Below are 19,701 nucleotides of genomic sequence, written 5' to 3' on the forward strand. Positions count from 1 at the left end.
GAAGGAAGGAAGGAAGGAAGGAAGGAAGGAAGGAAGGAAGGAAGGAAGGAAGGAAGGAAGGAAGGAAGGAAGGAAGGAAGGAAGGAAGGAAGGAAGGAAGGAAAGAGATATGATGGAATTCTCATTGGCCTGCTAAAGAGACATAAAAACTCTTCTTTCCAATAGATGTGTTAATCAAAATATATCATATCTAGTCATGGAAAAAGCCCAAGTGCCCATTGATCCATGAATGGATTAATAAATTGTGGTATATGTACACCATGGAATATTAGGCAGCGTTAAAGAAAGATGGAGACTTTACCTCTTTCATGTTTACTTGGATGGAGCTGGAAGATATTCTTAGTAAAGTATCTCAAGAATGGAAGAAAAAGTATCCAGTGTACTGAGCCCTACTATGAAACTAATTTATGGCTTTCATATGAAAGCTATAACCCAGTTATAACCTAAGAATATGGGAAGGGGAAGAGGGAGGGAGGGGGGAGGATAGGTGGAGAGAGGGTGATTGGTGGGATTACACCTATGGTGCATCTTACAAGGGTACATGTGAAACTTACTAAATGTAGAATATAAATGTCTTAACATAATAACTAAGAAAATGCCAGGAAGGCTATGTTAACCAGTGTGATGAAAATATGAAAAATATATATACATATCATATCTTTGTCTTCTAAATAACTGATACTAAAATATCTTAATACATTCTTATAAAAATGTGTGAAGATTTAACTGAATATAAAAAAATTCTGAAACCTATGATTTTGTTCTTTTCATATAAATTAATTCTCAAACCATTGATTATCCTTGCTGTCTTTATGGCATGAACCTTACTTTTGGTGTCCTTTATCTCTGAATTAGATTCATAATGGCTTGTAGAAATTAAGAGTTGCATATTTGAAGGTCAATTTGTCATACCCAGGGACTAACTGTTAAGAAACAAAGTGATGGTGCCTTTGGCCATTTCCCCCTGTCATTTTTAGAGAAATTTAATTTTAGGCGAAACATCTAGCACAAGCAATATGAAAGGTAAAATGACTTCAAATGAAAAAAAAATAAAGAGTTTTATGCATGAAAAATAGAAGTTTACAAAGCATTTAGAGTTTGAAGCTGAGATTTAAAACTCAATGCCCTGGTACTAAATCATTCATTTTGTATATATATGTGAAATGTGGAAAATATTTATGTTTTCAAAGAAATCTATATATTTTTTTAATTTCAAAGTATTAAGGGGATACAAATGTTTTTGGTTACATAGATAGCTTTTGTAATGCTGAGTAACAGATATGAGTTTGCCCAATACCCACATAGTGTTCATTGTACCCATTAGGTGGGAGGGTTTCCCCTCCCTTTCTGCCACCTCCCCCTGCTTATTTTTTTTTATTTTATTTCCCTCTGTGCATACATGTACTTATTGGTTAGTTCCAGTTTAATTGTGTCTACATATGACGTTTGGTTTTCCATTGTTGGGATACTTCACTTAGGATAATGGTCTCCAGTTCCATCCAAATTGTTGCAAAAGTCATTAACTCATCCTTTATGGCTAAGTAGTAAGTACTTCATGATATACATAGACCATGTTTTGTTAGTCCACTCAGGAATTTATGGGCACTCAGATTGATTCCACATATTTGCAATTGTGAATTGTGCTGCGATAAACATTTGAGTGCAGGTGTCTTTTAGATAAAATAATTTTGTTTTCTTTGGGCAGATACTCAGTAGTGGGATTTCTGGGTCACATGGTAGGTCTACTTTTAGTTCTTTGAAGAATCTCCATACAGTTCTCCATAGAGGTTTTACTAATTTTACAGTCCCCAAAACAATGTGTAAGTATTCCTTTCTTCTGCATCCATGCCAACATCTGTTATTTTTGGACTTTTTAATAAAGCCATTCTAACAGGAGTAAGGTAATATGTGTATGTTGTTGTGGCTTTAGTTTGCATTTTCTTAATATTAGTGACATTGAGCATTTTTTCATATGTTTATCAGGCATTTGTCTATCTTCTTTTGCAAAGCTTCTCTTAATGTCTTGTATCTACTTTGAAGCAGGGTTTGTTTTGTCTTGCTGATTTGCTTGAGTTCGTTAAAGTTTGTGGTTATTAGCCTTTCATTAGATGTATAGTTTACGAATACTTGTTCCCATTCTGTAGGTTGTCTGTTTGCTCTGTTGATAATTTCCATAGCTATACAGAAGCTTTTTAATTTAATCAAGTCTCATTTATTTTTGTGGTTTATGTGATTGTCATTGGGATCTTAGTCATTCATATTTTGTCTTGGCCAACATCTAGAAGAGTTTTTCTACATTTTCTTGTAGAATTCTTATGACTCATGCCTTACATTTGAGTCTTTTTCCATCCTGAATGAATTTTTTTGAGTGTGGAAGAGAGGGAACTTGTTTAATTCTTCTGCATGTGGCCATCCTATTTTCCCAGCATGATTTATTGAACAGGACTTCTTTTTCCAAGTGTGCATTATTATTTGCTTTATCAAAGTTGCCAGTTGCCAATAGGAGGATGAGTTTATATCTGGGTTTCCTATTTAGTTCCATTACTCCCTGTCTCTATTTTTATACCAATACCCTGCTGTTTTGGTTACTATAACCTTGTCACATAGTTTGAAGTCTGGTGGTACTCTGATGCCTCCAGATTTGTTCTTTTTGCTTGAGATTACTTTGGGTATTGAGGCTCCCTTATGGTTCTAAAGTGTAGAATTAATTTTTATAGATCTGTACAATATGATGTTGGTATTTTGTATTGAATCTATAAATTACTTTGAATAGTATGGACATTTTAACAATGTTAATTCCACTCATCATAAGCTAGATATATTTTTCTATCTCTTTGGGTCCCCTGTGATTTCTTTCCTCGTGTTTCACAGTACTTGTTGCAGAGATCTTTCACCTCCTAGGTAAAGTATATTCCTAGGTATTTTATTTTCTTTGTATTTATTGTAAGTGATACTGAGTCTTTGATTTGACTCTCAGCTTGATTGTTATTATATAGAATTGCTACTGATTTATATACATATATCTGTGATTTATCTACATTAACTTTGTAACCTAGGCCTTTGCTAAATTTATTTATCAATTCTAGGAGTCCACTGGAATATTTGGGGTTTTCTAGATACAAGATCATCGATCATACTGTCAGCAAAAAGCAATAATTTGACATCCTGTTTCCCAGTTTGGATGCCCTTTTTTCCTTTTTCTTTCCCGATTGCTCTGGCTAGAGCTTCCAGCACTGTGTTGAATAGATCACAAAGGTGACCAGGACACCCTTGTCTTGATCCATTTCTTAGGGGGAATTATTTCAACTTTTCCCCATTTAATATAATGTTGGCTGTGGGTTTGCCATATATGGCTTTTATAATTTTGAGATACATTTCATCTATACCTACTTTGTTGAGGGTTTATCATAAAAATGTGCTCAATTTTGTTGAATTCTTTTTCCACCTCATTGAGATGCTCGTATGGTCTGTTTGTGCTTCTCTCTGTGTTGTGAATCACTTTACTGATTTCAATATGTTGAACCATCTTGCATCACTGAGATGAAGCCCACTTGGTCATGGAAGATTATTTTTTTGATGTATTTTTGAATTCAGTTTGCTAGTATTTTATTCAATGTCTGAAACACAGTATTTTTCTTAATAAAATTAACAATTACAAACTGTAGGAGGATATGTTAGTAAGTTTACACAGCTTACTTTTTTTGGAATTTATGGAGAAATGTATAAATTATTTATCTGAGAACAGAATCCCACCATCTCTTATATTATTTCCCGTGGCATTTGACTAAATCACTTAGAGAAGCTCAAGCAAGTAATAGATGGACACCAATAAAATTGCATTCTATTTAGTAGAAGAGTAAACGATCTAAATTTTTCATCAGCAGGGACAACGGTGGAAGGCTACATGGAAAGCAGTCAAACCTGGTGTGATCGAGGTGTAAGACAAGAAACAGGAGGTGAATCTAAAAGGGAAGAAGAAAAGAAAGATGAAATGGAGCAGGAGGAGGAAGAAGACCCATACACTTTCACTGAAATAGATGACAGTGAATACGACATGATACTGGCCAATATGAGTATAAAGAAAAAAACTGGAAGTCGGTCTTTCATTATCAATAGACCTCCTGCCCCTACACCCCGACCCACAAATATCCCTCCAAAAGAGAAAACCACACCTTACATAGCTCAAGGTAATGTTTGTGGTTGTTTGTTGTTGTTGTTGTTGTTGTTTTGTGTATGGGGGGAAAGAATGTAAGGTGATATGATTAGTGCTCTAAAACTCCAAAGATTAAAAAATGTCTTCAAGTCATGGATGAATTATATTAGCCCATTTTTTAAAAATTCATTATTCTTGAATGAAGAAAATAAAAATGATGGATTGAATTTAGCTTCTTATTTTTATTAAGAAAGAGAATTTTGACCAACCACCCAGGGAACATGAAACCATAGTGTTTATATAGAAATTCTATTTGCCACCTCTTTTTTAATTTTACAAGAGGTAAGCTCAACTCCTGTAAATAATGTGCAATACAAGAACATTTAAATATATAGCACATAAGAAACACACAGTCCTCTGGGAGAAGTACAATTACTCATCTGCACTTCATATTTTCAAAAGAAACCACTCTATTATGTAAGCTTTTATACTGAGAGATTTGTATAAGAAATTATAGTGATTGTCTATAAAGTTGTATTTAATATACGTATTTAACAGTGGCCTACTGCTGATAATGCTCAAGAAAATATAAAAAGTTTATGAAACTATAACAAATGAATGTTTTAGCTAAAGTAAAATGTGAGTTGGAACAATTACCTAAATTATGAAGGCAGAGACCAAGCTTTAATTAGAAATTCTTAGATTACTATAGTGATCTCTTAAGATACTACTCTCTTTTTGACAAGTTTGCTAAATCCACCAAAAGAACTTTTGAAATAGATAAAATACATATATAGCTTGGTATAAGAATTTGGTAATATTCTAGAAATTTTTGGAGAGATGCATCATCTTTTACACTCCAATTCTCAGAGTTTCTCCTGATCACAAACATCAACTCCCATCGTACCCTGTCCTGCTTTTCTGGCTTTATCATCCCATCTTTCTATTGGAAGACATATTCTTGCTTTCCAAAACCTTTTTTATTTAAATAGCATTCTTTTCTCTTGGGGGGGGAGATGGCAGATGGGGAGAAGTGAAATCCAATATGTGTTACTTTTTTGTTTTGTTTCAATTTGAGTTTTTACATTATCTCTTGTTTTGATTTTTTTTTCTTCCGCTCTCATACTATCTCTGTTTTCTTCATTTGTTGTTTCTTCTGTCTATAACATTTGACACATCCATGATATATGGCTATTCTTAGCTGTGCTTTCATGTTTAAAAATGAAGCCACAGAAACCTGAATGGAAACTACTTGTTAACTTGTGACCTGTAGGGTAATAGGGAGTTAGGTAACTAGTGTCTTCATTGAATAACCCCAAAATATTAGATTATGAAGCTCTATTCTTTTTGGTGTTGGTGGAATAAAATCCAACTAACTCTAGTCTACACTTGGATATCTGTTGCCTGCATGTTGAAATTAGGGTGTGGGAAGAAGACTGGGAATTTTGCCATTGAGAAAGCACAATTAAACTTGTTCTCCTGTTTTCAGTGTCGTGTGTAACTCCTGCCACCCACTGTGCTTTATGTCCCACATCCAGAACTACTCCCCTTCAATTTCTTTCTGTTGAATAAGTCTCCTATCATGGATGACTGCCTTATTTCACAGTATCCAGGAAAGACTTTGAGGCTAGGGCTGCTTTCACCTACTCTCCATGTTAAATAAGTGCATTGGGATGGCTTTTCTTCTCATTTGTTCATTTATTAATTACATATTTATTGCTGATCTTAAAGTTCTTCTATATTAGTTATGTGAATTCCCTACAGTCAATGGTATAATAGGTCCCATATGTCTATGTATGCATAGGAACTTTAAAGAATCTTAGAAATCTTGAGTTTCTAAGAATTTTTAAAGGTTATTTATCTCACTCCTCAGTCTCAGCCTGGTAGCCATATACATACATATATATGTATAGTTATTGTTTTTATTGCAGTTTTTGGCTGGAGCCAGGTTTGAACCCACCACCTCCAGTAGAAGAGGCCGGCGCCCTACTCCTTGAGCCACAGGCGCCACCCAGCCTTCAATATTTATCAGACATCTTTTGAATTCAATTATACAATATAATTTATTCTTATGATATTTGTATTACATGGAAATAGGAATCAATGTTTATGTTTTGTTTGTTTTTTTAATTAAGTATGTAAAACAAATATGATTATTTGCCCCATACCCCAAATAAGTAGCAAAAGCTACACTGTAAATGAAGTCACTTTCCTTTTTTTTTTCCTGTTTCACTGAGGTATAATTGCCAACTTCTTTCTTTTATGCAATTGATTGTTGACCATTCTGTTCTCACATTAGCAAGACATTGCCTCGTCAGCTAAGTCTTTCTTAATGTTCTTTGCCTTTCACAGGGTAAAAGTCTTTCATCACATCTTTCCTTTTCTTTTTTTTTTTTTTTCATTTTCCTTTCTTAGGCACACCTATTAAATAGAATTGTGACTATTTCCCAGAAAGTCACTCATTTAATTACAACATTAATTTGCCCCAATTGTTGCCAGAGCACAAAAGTGGTAGCAGAATGTTGGCATATCCGTGGTTTGTCATCACAGCCAAAAAGTAAAGGATGTGAAGCAGGGAAGATGGAGGAAGAGTAGAGGGAGCAGAATCCTACCTTATTATTCCAGAAACTCAAGAAAATAGCAGCAAAGAGACTAGGCACAGGGAAACCAGCAGTATCCAGAAAAACCATTTTGACTTAACAGAAAGACCTGTGTTCAGAGTCAGCTGATACTGCCTCACCAAGAAACTTCATATCTGAGATCTGATTTTCTCTGTTAATTAGAAATAAAAATGGCATTTACTGTACAGATTGTTATAATCTTTAAGTAAGATAAAATTAATGAATACTCAGTGCAATACCTGGTATATAGTATATGTTTGATATAATTAAAGGAAATTTTACCTTGTCTTTGTTCAGTTTCTGACCAGACAATGACTTTGATAAACTACCTTTAAGTTACAGAAATAGGGCCTGTTTGTTTCTTGGATTCTGATTGAGGAAGATAATGTGCTGTAAGAACCTGTAATCTAACAGGACAAAATGGCTTAACTGAATTCTTGTAACGATTATTTGTGGGCTTCTTTCATGAGACTTTCGTATTCAGGCAGCAATTCTCCATGGTTGGCACGAATAGCTTCATTTCACAATTAGGAAAACTGATGTTCACTGAGTTTCAGTGTCTTGCCCAAGGTGAGGAAAGGGACGGGGGGATTCAGACCCAAATCAGTTTAGTTCCCATGCCTGTGCTTGGGGCACCACAAATAAATATATTTGTTTCTGGATTATTCATTAATACTTATTTTTACCTGCTGAGCTATGAAATCCAGAGAGGGAGAGATCAACTTCATCTGGTTTGGCCCCTCATTCTATCTCCAGTGCCAAGGTTAGCGCTGAATTCCTAATAGATACTATACATATTCGATGGTTATTTACTGAATGAAATTATATAATTGATAACATCCACATCAATGTGGTTAAAATAGAAAACTTTATTAACACTTTGATGGATAGTCAGAAGAACATATTATCCTACTAATTCCTAAATGTCTTATTTTAAGCCATCCTATGTCTAAAACACTACTAATTTGAAGAGAAAAGCTCACCTAAAATGGGACAAAGCTCCAACTGGGATGGGAATATGTGGCTTTGGGGCCATGTGTGACCTTCAGTATCCCCAAGTCAGGCCTTATGACCAAATGCAAATTTCCCTTTTACAAAAGGGGTTTGTTCTATGAAATTTAGTTTTGATCGGGAGGTCACACTTGGAAATCTAGAGGGACACATGTAGCCTTTAGGCCACAGCTTCCTCACCCAGACCAGGATATTCACATGCAACTAAACATTCTAACGGCTTTCACAGAGTCTAATTTATGAGAGACAAGCCCCATTTCCACCATCACCACTATCACCTTCCCCTCGAGGGTGGCCATAACTATTTGAATTGCACATGAACTCTATGGCCACCCTGTATAACTTGTTAATGTAAAACTGAACCCATGTTGGTTCATTTTACCAAGAGATATGTTTCTGATTTCTTTATCCCACTACTGTTGTACAAAATCTAATCTTAGGTTAACAACCACAACAAGAATAGCTCATTTTTCTGAAGCAGAAAATTTTTGAAGTTTATCTATTTGAAGAGATCATATTTTGTCTACTGTTTTCTCCCTGAGATATTGAAAAGGATCAGGGTCATTAAGCTTCAAGAATACAGCGGAATTAACATGAATCTGTCGTCTTCCTTGGTGACAGAATTCTTGATGTAAGACAAATCAAGGAAAGAAAATGAGCACTTGGCAAGGCATAGATTGGGAGTAAAACAATATTCATAAATCATGCAAAGAGATGAATGTCTATTGGGTAAAATTCTTCAACATCAGTGGACAATTTTCCTTTTCCCTCTGACACAAATAATAGAACAAAAGTCCTTCTTCAGAATCCATGTGACTGATTTGAGGTAGAATATAATTTCCTCTTTAATTTCCAATTGCTACTCAGTTGCCCTTGGCATTTTGCAGTGCCACAAAGTTGTATCTGACCTTTTTGAGAGGTACTTAGCTACTGGGACCCCAAAATGTCAAGTACAATTCAGTTGCTCTCAGAAATGTTCCCCTTGCAATTCATTTGCACTTGAAATTGATCACATACAATGCAATTGAAATGCAAAAAGAAAAAAAAAAGACCTTGTAGAAACTCTTAGGAAAATTAATTCATGTCATTGTAAATGTGACAGGGTAGAATGGTCTCTGTCTCATTAGTAAATATGGTGAAGTGGGTTAAAGTAGGTCTTAGATCAAGTGCTTCAAGTCCTCTCTCTGGCTGGGTGACCTTGTCCAAACCATTTAGATTCAGGACATAATATGTATATCACAGGTGCTCTGAGCACAGAGTGGCATATTTACCATTCTCTCCGTAAGCCTCGTGTTTGAGTTCCTGCCTTTCTCCTGTGACTCCGTGCCTCAGCCCTTTCCTTGATAGTATGCTGGCGCAGCTCTGCAAGGAGCAATCATTCGGACCTGTGCTCATACTGACTATGGAAAGGGACAGGGCTGCTTGTATAACCCTAATGTTTTTATTTGCTTTTTCTGTCCTCACAGCAGAACATCACAAACACTGAATGAAACCTGAGAGGGGCTTTGCAGGTCCTCTGCTAGAGTGTTGATATAATAATAATGAACTTTGCAGCCTTCTCTTCCAAGGGTTCAGTTCCTTTACATTAGTGAAATAGGAAGGAAGCAATTATCAACTGTGGTGTGAATTGACATTAAAGGATTTGCATAACCTGAGAAAATGAATGCAGATATTATCAAGCTCTTAAATTGTCTTTCGGGAGCTCTTGGGATTTTCTTTCAGAATGAATTCTGGGCTTTTTCCACTTAATATACGATGGTACTAAACTGGCTGTTAAATGTACTTTTAGTAAGAAGTTTTATTGACCTACCGCAGCAGTACTTAACTAGTGGTGATTCGCCTCCCAGAAGACATTTGGCAATGTCTAGAGACATTTGGTTGTCATGACTAGGTACTATGCTAGTACTAGTAGCATCTGGTAAGTAGAGGCCGGGGACCCTGTTAAATATCTCACAATGCACAGACCAGCCCCCCCAACAAAGAATTATCCCGTCTAAAGTTCCAACATAGAGGTCACCTGAATCATGCCACGTGTGTCTCATCAAACTACAGAGAAACTCTGACCTAGGTTATTTCCATGTTAAGCCAGTTTAAATATTTAATGAATGGTCATTTAAAGATGTGAAATCATAGGCATATCAAACAGCTAGCCACACACACTGTCTTTTACTCACTGACATCTCCTGAATTCACAATGTTTTCCACCAGGACTTCTAGTGTGTACACTCTTTTTAAATCTCAATAAGTAGCAGTTATAGAAAAGGAAGATGCTTCCTGGGGTCAGCACATTGAGAACAGCCCCCCTAACGGACCAGCATAGTGTAGTGAACTTCAGTGAAGGCTGTCAAGCAAGACAGAACTGAATTTGACTTAAGATTGCCATGTAACCTTGCTTCTTTTGTTTTTGTTTGGTTTTTAAAGGAATGGTAATATGTACATCACAGGGTTTTCATGAAAACTAAAACCCACTATATACAGCAGCAGGGTACTGTGCAGGAAACTGGTTACCGTGATGGAAAGTATTCTGTAGACACAGGCGTGGGAGCAGACGTGCCCCGTCTCCCCTGAGAGGGATGCCTTTTTCTTCTTCCCTTCTCCTCTTCAGGGTTTTGTATGCCAATACATCATCTTTTCTGTAGTATGGATCAACTACTAATATCAAACACTATCTAAAACAAAGGGGCACAGGCCTGTCCTTTTGGAATTTTCAATCTGCATTTGTATAATTTGAGTCTTATTACCAGAACTAGTATTTGAGGTTTGCTTAATGTGAGTATAACCAGATAGTTCATCTTTACTCTCAGGGGAGAAAAAAATTTAGAGCCAAGTTTTGTCATCCGTGAAATATGACAAATGCAAATCAAGATCCCACTGGTATTCTTAGGATGGCAATATTTTCCAATATGGGCGGGAGAGGGTTGCAATAGAAGTAACCACGGTAATCACTGGTAGTCACTGACCATGAACCAAAGTGTCAACTCACAGTTTCTGGAGTCTTCCAGTGGCTTCCTTGCTACACAAGTCACTTCTCTTTGAAACAAAAGAAAAATTTCTTAGCCTTTTACTAGAGTGATATCTGCATTTACACCATTCACTTATTGATACAAATGGATAAAAAGAGGTGTAATGAGCCTACATAAACTCTTATGGGAGGAAATTAACTCCCAGTGGAGTGCTAGGCTGCTAACCAGAGGAAGACTGCTTTCCTAGGGCTGAGGGGAGGTTTGCAGTGTCCTTGCAATGACCTCAAGCTATAATCGCAGAGAGTTCCACAAACCAATTGTCTTCTCTCCTAATAACTCAGTCTTCTAGATTATATTATAAATATTTCTATTCTATGAATATTCATGTTTGCATCAGAAAGAACCTATATGCAAATAAAACCAGTTTGTGTTCGATTTCAGAAAAAAGTTGGTTCCTTAGAAGTAGAAAAATATGACAATAATATTTCTCGGATAGAGAAAGGATTTTAATGGCAACGTTTCTATCAAACAAAGCTTCTATTACAAAAGGAAAATTAATGTTTTCTCCTTAGAAAATTAAAGCATTCATTGATACCACCATTGAATTAGAATTTCTATGCTATTTCCTTTTGCAGAAATGTGTTTTCCAACTTCCTATCTCTGCCAATCTCAGCAGTAAGCTGTAGGGTAACCCATGTCAGTGACCTCATATATTAATATGGCTTTTTTTTTTCCGGCTGACCATTTACAGATTCTCCATAACTCTCAACTACATATGTCTGCTGTGCCACAAACTATTTTCTTATATAAGACTTTTATAATATGTGCTTGATGTGGCTATCTGTTTGTGTGCAAACCACTTTGAATGTGCCTGTTCAGATATAGTGGCCTGTATTTGTTAAGTTTGTTGAAATTAGTAACCTGTCGCTAGTACAACGAAATGTTGGTTTTAATCTAACTGAAGTGCCCCATCTCGCTTGGTCACTTTGCAAACAGGATACCTAACATCTTTTCTTTATGCTTCGGACCAGTCACTGTGACTATGTGTAAGGTTTGAACATTCTGTTTCTGACATTTACTGGCTATACAAAGAGGCTGTTGACACTGCATTATTTTACCTCATTCTGCCTTTTTGTGATTAGCTTTTTTACTGGAGAAACAAAATAGAGAAAATCGGGCAAAGGGGATTGGATTATGACACTGGCTCTGTTGGTTTGCGGTCCCCTCCCGCTTTCACTGATAGGCACTAATGACACAGTTGACCTTTCTTTAAATGAATACACCGAAAGGGAGGATAGTCAGGAAACTGTGACTGTTTCTTATTTACTTTTGCATCCTCAGGACCTAGAACAGCACATGCAGTTAGCCACCTAATTAAAGGTGTTTAATTGAGCGATAAACACCACTGCCTGCTCTGTACAGGATCATTCCCTGAGTATATTTTATTTTATACTTAATTTCTAGGTTCAAGAATGGTCATAAATGATAAGTGTACATATCTAAATAATATTTGGTTTTCCATTTCTAATGGACATGGAATATGAGGGCTTTGTGGTTTATAATTTGCATCTTCATGAATATGTTTGGCCATCGCACAGATTTCTATTGCCTTAGCCACTTACAAAATAATTCAAAATAAGCTTTATCAGATATTCTAAGACGAGCAGCTATGGAAAAGTGTCTCTGATAGAAACAGGATACAAATGAGGTTGACATGAAGAATGGTCCTGCAGAAGCAGCCTGAAAAGACAAATAGAGCAAATGGATTTGTTAAATTTCACCTTCTCCTCCTCCTCTGCTCTTCTGCCAGTTTCCTTTGCTTAACATTTTTGAATATTTAATACTATGCAAATTTTTTCCAGTCAATGTCATATCCTGGAGAAAATTTTACAGAAGTCATTTCACTAAGATTTAAAATCATGGAGTGTTATTTGGGACATTTGTATTGTTTGGTATTGTGTCAAACTTCAAAAAATGTTTTTCCTTCTCTATGGACTTTTTTTATGTTTAAAGATCATAATAACAACTGATAATGCATTTCCCGCTTCCCAAATTCCATTTCTTCTACCTAGGAAGAGAAAAATCAGATTTCACTAGAGCAGAGAGTCAGCCACATTGATGTGTGTCATAATTAACTAGACAGCATTTTTGTGAACATTGATGTGATGAAATGTGGTTAAAATAATATTCTCCAAGAATTCAAACACGTAGGGAAAGGATCATCTCAGTATATTAATAAAGAAAGCATTGGTTTGTGATTTACCCTTCTAGTTTTTGTGTTAGTCTAAATCTTCAAATTCCTAGCTTACAAATAATCTCATACTCAAAACAGGGCATTCTAGCTGAATTCATACTCTCTTAGGAATTTATCTTCACACCACCGGACCCAGGGTGGTTGGGGAAGTGGTAACAATTTAGAATGTTAGAACCGAGTGAGACGTGACAGATCATCACAAATAAACCCTAATTTCATTGGCAAGAAAGTAAAGGCCCTGGAGAAGAAAGAGCAGAAAGCCGTTTCCCCACCCATGCATGTTGCCGATACAAAGACAAAACTATGCTACTCCACTGTGCCAAGTTGTTTAGAATTCTGGCATAGGGATTTTTTTTTTTTTCAATTACTATGTGCTTAAAACAGATCCTCATCTAACTCACCACGCATCTTGCTTTATAAAAAATATGTGCTTTGTATATAAATCTAGTGACCTATAAGCCAACGCTCTGTTCTCACTCTATTACGGGTCTTATACTTACCTCTTGTAAATGTGCAGGGCAGCAAAACATGGTAAGTACTATAAAGCACATAAAACTTTTAAAACAAAGGTATTGCTGGTGGAAGTAATCTAAAATGTTTCAGTTAACATTAACAAAAAAGTATCAAATTTTGGAATTTGACATCTATCTATAGGTTTCCTAAGGGGAATGAAGTTTGTATTCTTTGGGGGGGGGGGGCACATGAAATTAGGTTACATTATTTGCATTTGTAACATAAAGTCCAAAGTCCGAGTTGTAGCTGAGTCCTTCACCCAGAAGTGTACCATGTACTCCTACAGTACCGGGTAGGTAGGAACTCATGGAGCCTCCTCCCCCTTTCTTGAATTTAATTGTGTTTTTCACTTGTGTGGGCCTGTAGTTGTTGGTCTGCTATTTTGAGATTAGTACAAAGTACATGGGATGCTTGCTTTTCCTTTCTTAAGATTCTCCACATTCATCCAGGTAAATAGAAAGATGCAAAGCCTCCATCTTTTTTTTTTTTTTTTGGCTGACTAGTATTCCGTGGCATACATATACTACAGTTTATCCATTCACACCTTGGTGGGCACTTGAGTCAAACTGCGTCTTCTTCAAATGCATGTTTGCTTTAGGGATCACGGGGATGAGACATCTCTGTCTTCAGGAAACAAATTAAAATAGGCCTTTCCCCAAAATGACCTCATATTTAAAAATACCTTCTAACATTCAAAATGATGGGAAAACAGTATGTCTGGCAATATGCTAATTGCTAGCTGTTTATTGTTATTAGAAAGTGAGGCTTATGTAGATAAGCAGAAGGGAACAGGAAGGAATGGGTACGGCTGGTGCTAAATTAAAAGAGAATTCCAAGGTGGAATTCTGGTAGGGGAAACCTTGGCATTGTGGGACCTGACCTACCAGCACATCTGCTTTCAAAGTGGCCTGTTATCAGCCTTTTCATAATCAGCCCATTCATAGCATCCTACTCTCATGCCCCAATATTCACTCCCTGTCCAGGCTGTTCCCAGTATAAGCCCTGGTGAAATCTCAACCATAAATAAATATGCTACTTGTAAGTTCTTGATCTAGTAACTGAAAGAGAACATTTATTTGTTTAACACATACCATTTTCACACAGGCTGAGCATTTGTTATCAGCAGAAAGTATTCCAATAAAATATAGGGTGTAAAATAATTTTCAACAAATCAATGCCAAAATCTGAAAAATAATCCTGTTTTCAAGTAGTTTGCAGCTTCACAACCAAGCAGAAATTTTAAAACATATCAATTATTATAAGTTCTGTTTGAAGAGTTTGTTATCTGAATTTATCTTAGGATGCAGGTCAATCGCCTTATAAATGAGGCCAAATTATAGGTTTTCAGCCTCAGACATTCTCAGTTATATCTTAACAATATTGTCACAAAGAGACTGCATGTTATTAAAAGTTCAAAACATTGCACTTTTAAAAGACTTTTATAAGAGGACAATGAGGGTAGAAGGCAATACCGGCACCTCTTGAAAAATCTTTCTAGCATCCTAAATTATATCCACATCCCACCTTCCTCAATATATTTTATTTTAGTAAAAACGTAAGCTCCAAACCCAGAGCTTGCCAATTAGTGGTATTTAGCAAGTTTTTCAAAATACTAGCTTGAGCAGAGTCATTGAATTTCAGCTAGAAATGGTATTTCATGTGCATGCTTTTTCTCAAACACATTATATTCTGAAAGTATATTTGCCTCTTCTGTTTAAAAGAGGATAGCCGAAGACAGTACCCTTTCTCCTCACAGCATCGGCAACTTTTATGTGCTTAGTAAATAATTGTTGATTGGATGTGTTAGATAGGTTTAAAGAATATTAAACCAAAGACCGACATGGAAGATAACTGTTCGGACGCTTTCCCCAGTCACAGTGGGCCGGCCCCATCCAGCTGGACCACACTCACCCTCGTGCCTTCGTTCAGTAATACTAGGAAATCCTGACGAGCTGCTGGAAAAAACAGGAGATAAAACCATGTTGGAAATGCTCTAAAGTTTCTTTTAAACTTCTCCCTCTGTCTCCTTCTTCCCCTTTAAATGGAAATAGTAATGAAAGGGAAGGGGCAGCAGTGCTATAAGGAACCAAGCAATGGATTGAAGTTCAAGGTTTGAGGGTCTAAATCACATCTCTACTAACTACAGCTCTGGGATCATTGCAAAATTACTTAGCCTTTTTACAAGCTAGTTACTTCCACCTTCCTCTTCTATAAACATACGAGGCTGGACTAAATCTCCAAGGCCTCTTCCAGTTTCCAAACACTGTAATTCAGACTGCCCATAAAAAAATAAATGTAATTCTGGGACACTCATTTTCTAAAGTAAAGTTGTAAAGAGTCTGGACTTTTTCATTAGCAAATGCCAGAAGCTGTAACTTTGTGGGTGCTCAAGAAATATTAAAGAATCAATTTCATCTTTCATCTGCAAAATGGGGTGAGTAATGCTGACTTGTCTCCCAGAATTTTGTGTGAGAAATAATAAATGAGAACAAAGCACTTTTCAGATAATGAAGTAATTCGAATAAGCTACTTTCATAGGTCTGAGGTCGAGATAGATGAGGCAAGAAGAAAGTGTCTCTTTTATTATTACATCTTGAAATACAACGGTCTTTTCATCTGTTTAAGAAGAAACAGTCATTGTCCGTGCTTATCACCAAAACGTCGGCATGAGTAATTTCTGTGCAAATGAAATTTTTCATGTGATTTTAACAGTTATCACTTTTAACAATGCAGCTTTTATTTTTACCTGATATCAAATGGAATCATGTATTGATTTAAATAGTTTAATGCAGGATTCCTTCACTATTATACTACTCTGCTCAAAGAAAATGCTTTCTGAAATGATTGATAAGCTGTACAAATGAGAAAATTAGAAATTTAATAAACTTCCTACTCAAAACTGGTTCAATTGGGGAATTGTTATGAAAGAAAATGATATATTACATTCTAGCTGCCTGGAGACTTCTGCAATAGGGCTATTTTTTATTTATGTTCAATAAATAATACGTTTTATATTTTTTACAGTGTTCCAACAAAAGAAAGCCAGAAGACAATCTGATGATGACAAGTTTCCTGGTGTTCCTAAGAAACAAGGTACTGACAACAACTTCAGTCTATTCAACACTCTCTAAGTAAAATTTAAAGAAATCTTATGACTACTAAATAAAGCATGGTAGGACAGAAGTAAGTAATTGTATGCTTGGTTAATTTTGCTCTTAAGTTAGTGTCTTGCCCAAATATAATTTTTCCATAATCAAATCAATGCCAGAAAATTATTTTAATTACCAAAGTCAGGAAATGGGCTTATCAGAAGATTTGTGGTGATGTTATTAATGTTGTTACAAGCGTTTGAGCAAGTTCAAGTAAGAAAAATTTGTGAGGTGTATCAGCGGCCAGTTTTCCTTGACTTGGAGTGGAAAGCAAGCCTCTGGAGCTTGGCTTTGTGGAAATGGCAGATAGTTGATTCCCCCCAAAACAGTAATTATAAATGCCACTCAAAGACTGTGCTCTTTCCCCCATTATTCTCTTGCCCTCTGCACTTCATCCAACATTTTTGGAGCGATTGTTTATCGTTGACAGGGAAGCCCTGAAAACTGTACTCATAGAATCATCTTCCTATTGAAAAGAGTGATTATTTATTGTAATTTTTTTTCCTGACAATAAAGCCTTACTCAATATACAGAAATGAGAAATTAAAAGATGGCAGCCCCGGGGGTTAACATTAGCTGGCTCTGACAATCAGTGAGTGTCTAGACATACCAGCACCTCTAAAATAACGTCAGCCCAAAATGTTACCCAGAAACTGGTGCCAGTAAAGTGTTAAGAGATACATGAAAATAAAGCCAGGAAACGCCACTAAACACTTCCATAGTCAGTCTCCTTTTGTGCCTCCGTGGACAGGGCTGAGTATGGGTTGCACCAATGTCTAACACCCACTGAAATGTTAACTACAGAAGCTCAACAAGTCTGCCCTAAACCCTCCTCCCAGCAAAGGTGTGGTCTGGAACTAGCAATCTTCACTTATCACTTCAAGTGGCATTTCCCCCAGCAGCAGGTTGTATTTAGATCATATCTGCCGCTAAGTAGATGGTATTTGAATGCCACACCTGATGAAGCTGAACTTCTCTCCCATGAATCACTGGGATATACTGCTTGAAAGCCAACAGGGCAGAAATCTTTCTTTCTTTGGTAATTTTCGATTTTTAGTGATTTCCTATGGGAGGTTGGATAAGATAGACCTGTCTTAAGTCTACTATTATCTACCCATTGTGCTCTCTCAAGAAATAAATGCGAACTCCATGTGAGATCATTGCACAATTACGACGCGGTAAGCAAAGTAGATGAGATTCCTCCTCCCTGGACTCCCCACATACCTCACTGAGCGTCGGAAAGAATACAGAGAGTTGGTGCTTGGAGCCCTTGGGAGAAAAGCCCTGAAGCATTTTTTTTATATAAATTATTCAATAATGTTCTTAATTAAATTTTATTAGAATGAAGGGGGAAATTTGAAGAGGGCCACAGGAGATGAGGGAAAGTGACAAGTATGAAATGTAATGAGGAAATGCCTGGAATGCTTCATCTTATTAATCATCCCTCTGGCTGTCCCCCAGAAAGCAATTAAGGAAAGGATACCCAGACCCTCCAAGCCTAGGAAAGCCCGATCCATCGTTATTCCGCCATTTGCATAAAAAATGAGTATCCACATTCTACTAAATTTTTTTAAAAATCAGAGGAAAGAGTGGTGTAGAAGAATAAGGACCTAATTATACAGTATTTTACTGGATTATTATCTGTCCAGATCTTGCTGCCTAATTTGCATCATCAAGGTCAATTAACACTAGATTTTTAAAATTCGTTGGCTACTAGGAAACTAAAATTTTAATCATATTTTATCTGAAATGTTTTCTCTGCATATTTAGATCCAAACGAATAGAAGATATTTTTCTGTAGTCTCCTTAGAGCAGTTTCCCTCGAGTTTTTTTAATCCTGGACATCAGTAACTTACTAAAATGCCACAGAATATTGTTCTATTTGTAAAAACTAAGGGAACATCAAACCTTTTAAGTGTTTTTTTAATACCCCCCCCGCCGACTACAATCTGGAGGAAAATCAGAATCTAGCATAAGAAAAATAAAAAATTTTTGAAATAATTGGGAATATTTTGAAATAAAAGAATGAAGTATCTAAGACTCTAAAAGGGCTTATTTTATTCAACCCTATTTCTTGTTTCACATATTTTGACCATTCAGTGCATGAAAATACTAGGCAATGAAAACTGCTTATTATTAAATTAATAAATATAATATTTAAAAAAAATTCTGGGTTTTTTAGTGTAATAGAAAAGCAATACAGGGCGGCGCCCGTGGCTCAAGGAGTAGGGCGCTGGTCCCATATGCCGGAGGTGGCTGGTTCAAACCTAGCCCTGGCCAAAAAAAAAAAAAAAAAAAGAAGAAAAGCAATACATACTTTGCCAGTGATAATCACCTTTATTTGGTCAAAAACGATGAAAGGGGCTTTTTATGAAATGTTTGTCAGAGTCAAGATTTTCTGCAGGGACTAGACAAGTTCTCTAAAGAAGGTAAAAGGAATTATTTAATTGCTCCTCTGTATGCTGGAAGGAAAAAGGATTATGAGAGCCAACTATTTTCCCATTGAAAGTATAAGCATTTCAAGTGCTCTAAGTCCAAGACTGCCAAGGGACTGTCAGGAAGTTACATTATTGCTAAGTCAAGGAATTTTCCTGAGGAACAGAAAAAATATATATTAATTGGCACCATTTCCATGGAAACTCAACAGATGTCTTCAACTCGATTTTCACATCTTGAAAAAATACAAGGAAAAATGCTGAGGACTTTGGATAAAGATAAAAATTTCCATCAAAATACGTTTTAAAATCAATTTTCCCAAGTTGAATTTAAAATTTGAAGATCCCAAGGAGTACTATCACAGATAGAATGAGCTACAGTAGAATGAGCTGCCCCTGCACGTCCATCCCCTTCCCAAAATTGAGCCTCCTATGAAAGTAAAGGGTTCGTTCTTGAGTGTTGCCAAGCCAGAAAACTGAATTTTGTCAGTGTTCTTAGAATTGATCATGGTTGTGAGGTCTAAGTTACACTATGCAAGCTCACAGAGGACTGATTATCCCCAGTTCCAATCTATTAAACCTATAATAAAAGGTGGCATCCT

The 19,701-nt window shown here is 36.3% G+C and overlaps 1 protein-coding gene across 3 annotated transcripts in view; it reads left to right on the forward strand.

Annotated features, from left to right (window-relative positions):
• BANK1 (B cell scaffold protein with ankyrin repeats 1) overlaps positions 1-19,701 on the forward strand; it is a 282,885-nt gene that overhangs the window by 237,391 nt on the left and 25,793 nt on the right. For 2 of the 3 annotated variants that reach the window (XM_053557383.1, XM_053557534.1), the window contains exons 10-11: positions 3,882-4,187; positions 16,540-16,608. In XM_053557383.1, the coding sequence (XP_053413358.1) occupies positions 3,882-4,187; positions 16,540-16,608 (375 nt within the window). The remainder of the gene's footprint in view (positions 1-3,881; positions 4,188-16,539; positions 16,609-19,701) is intronic. The other variant, XM_053557456.1, reaches the window with a different exon arrangement.

This window comes from Nycticebus coucang, chromosome 1, assembly GCF_027406575.1.
Source record: "Nycticebus coucang isolate mNycCou1 chromosome 1, mNycCou1.pri, whole genome shotgun sequence".
Classification (NCBI taxonomy): domain Eukaryota; kingdom Metazoa; phylum Chordata; class Mammalia; order Primates; family Lorisidae; genus Nycticebus; species Nycticebus coucang.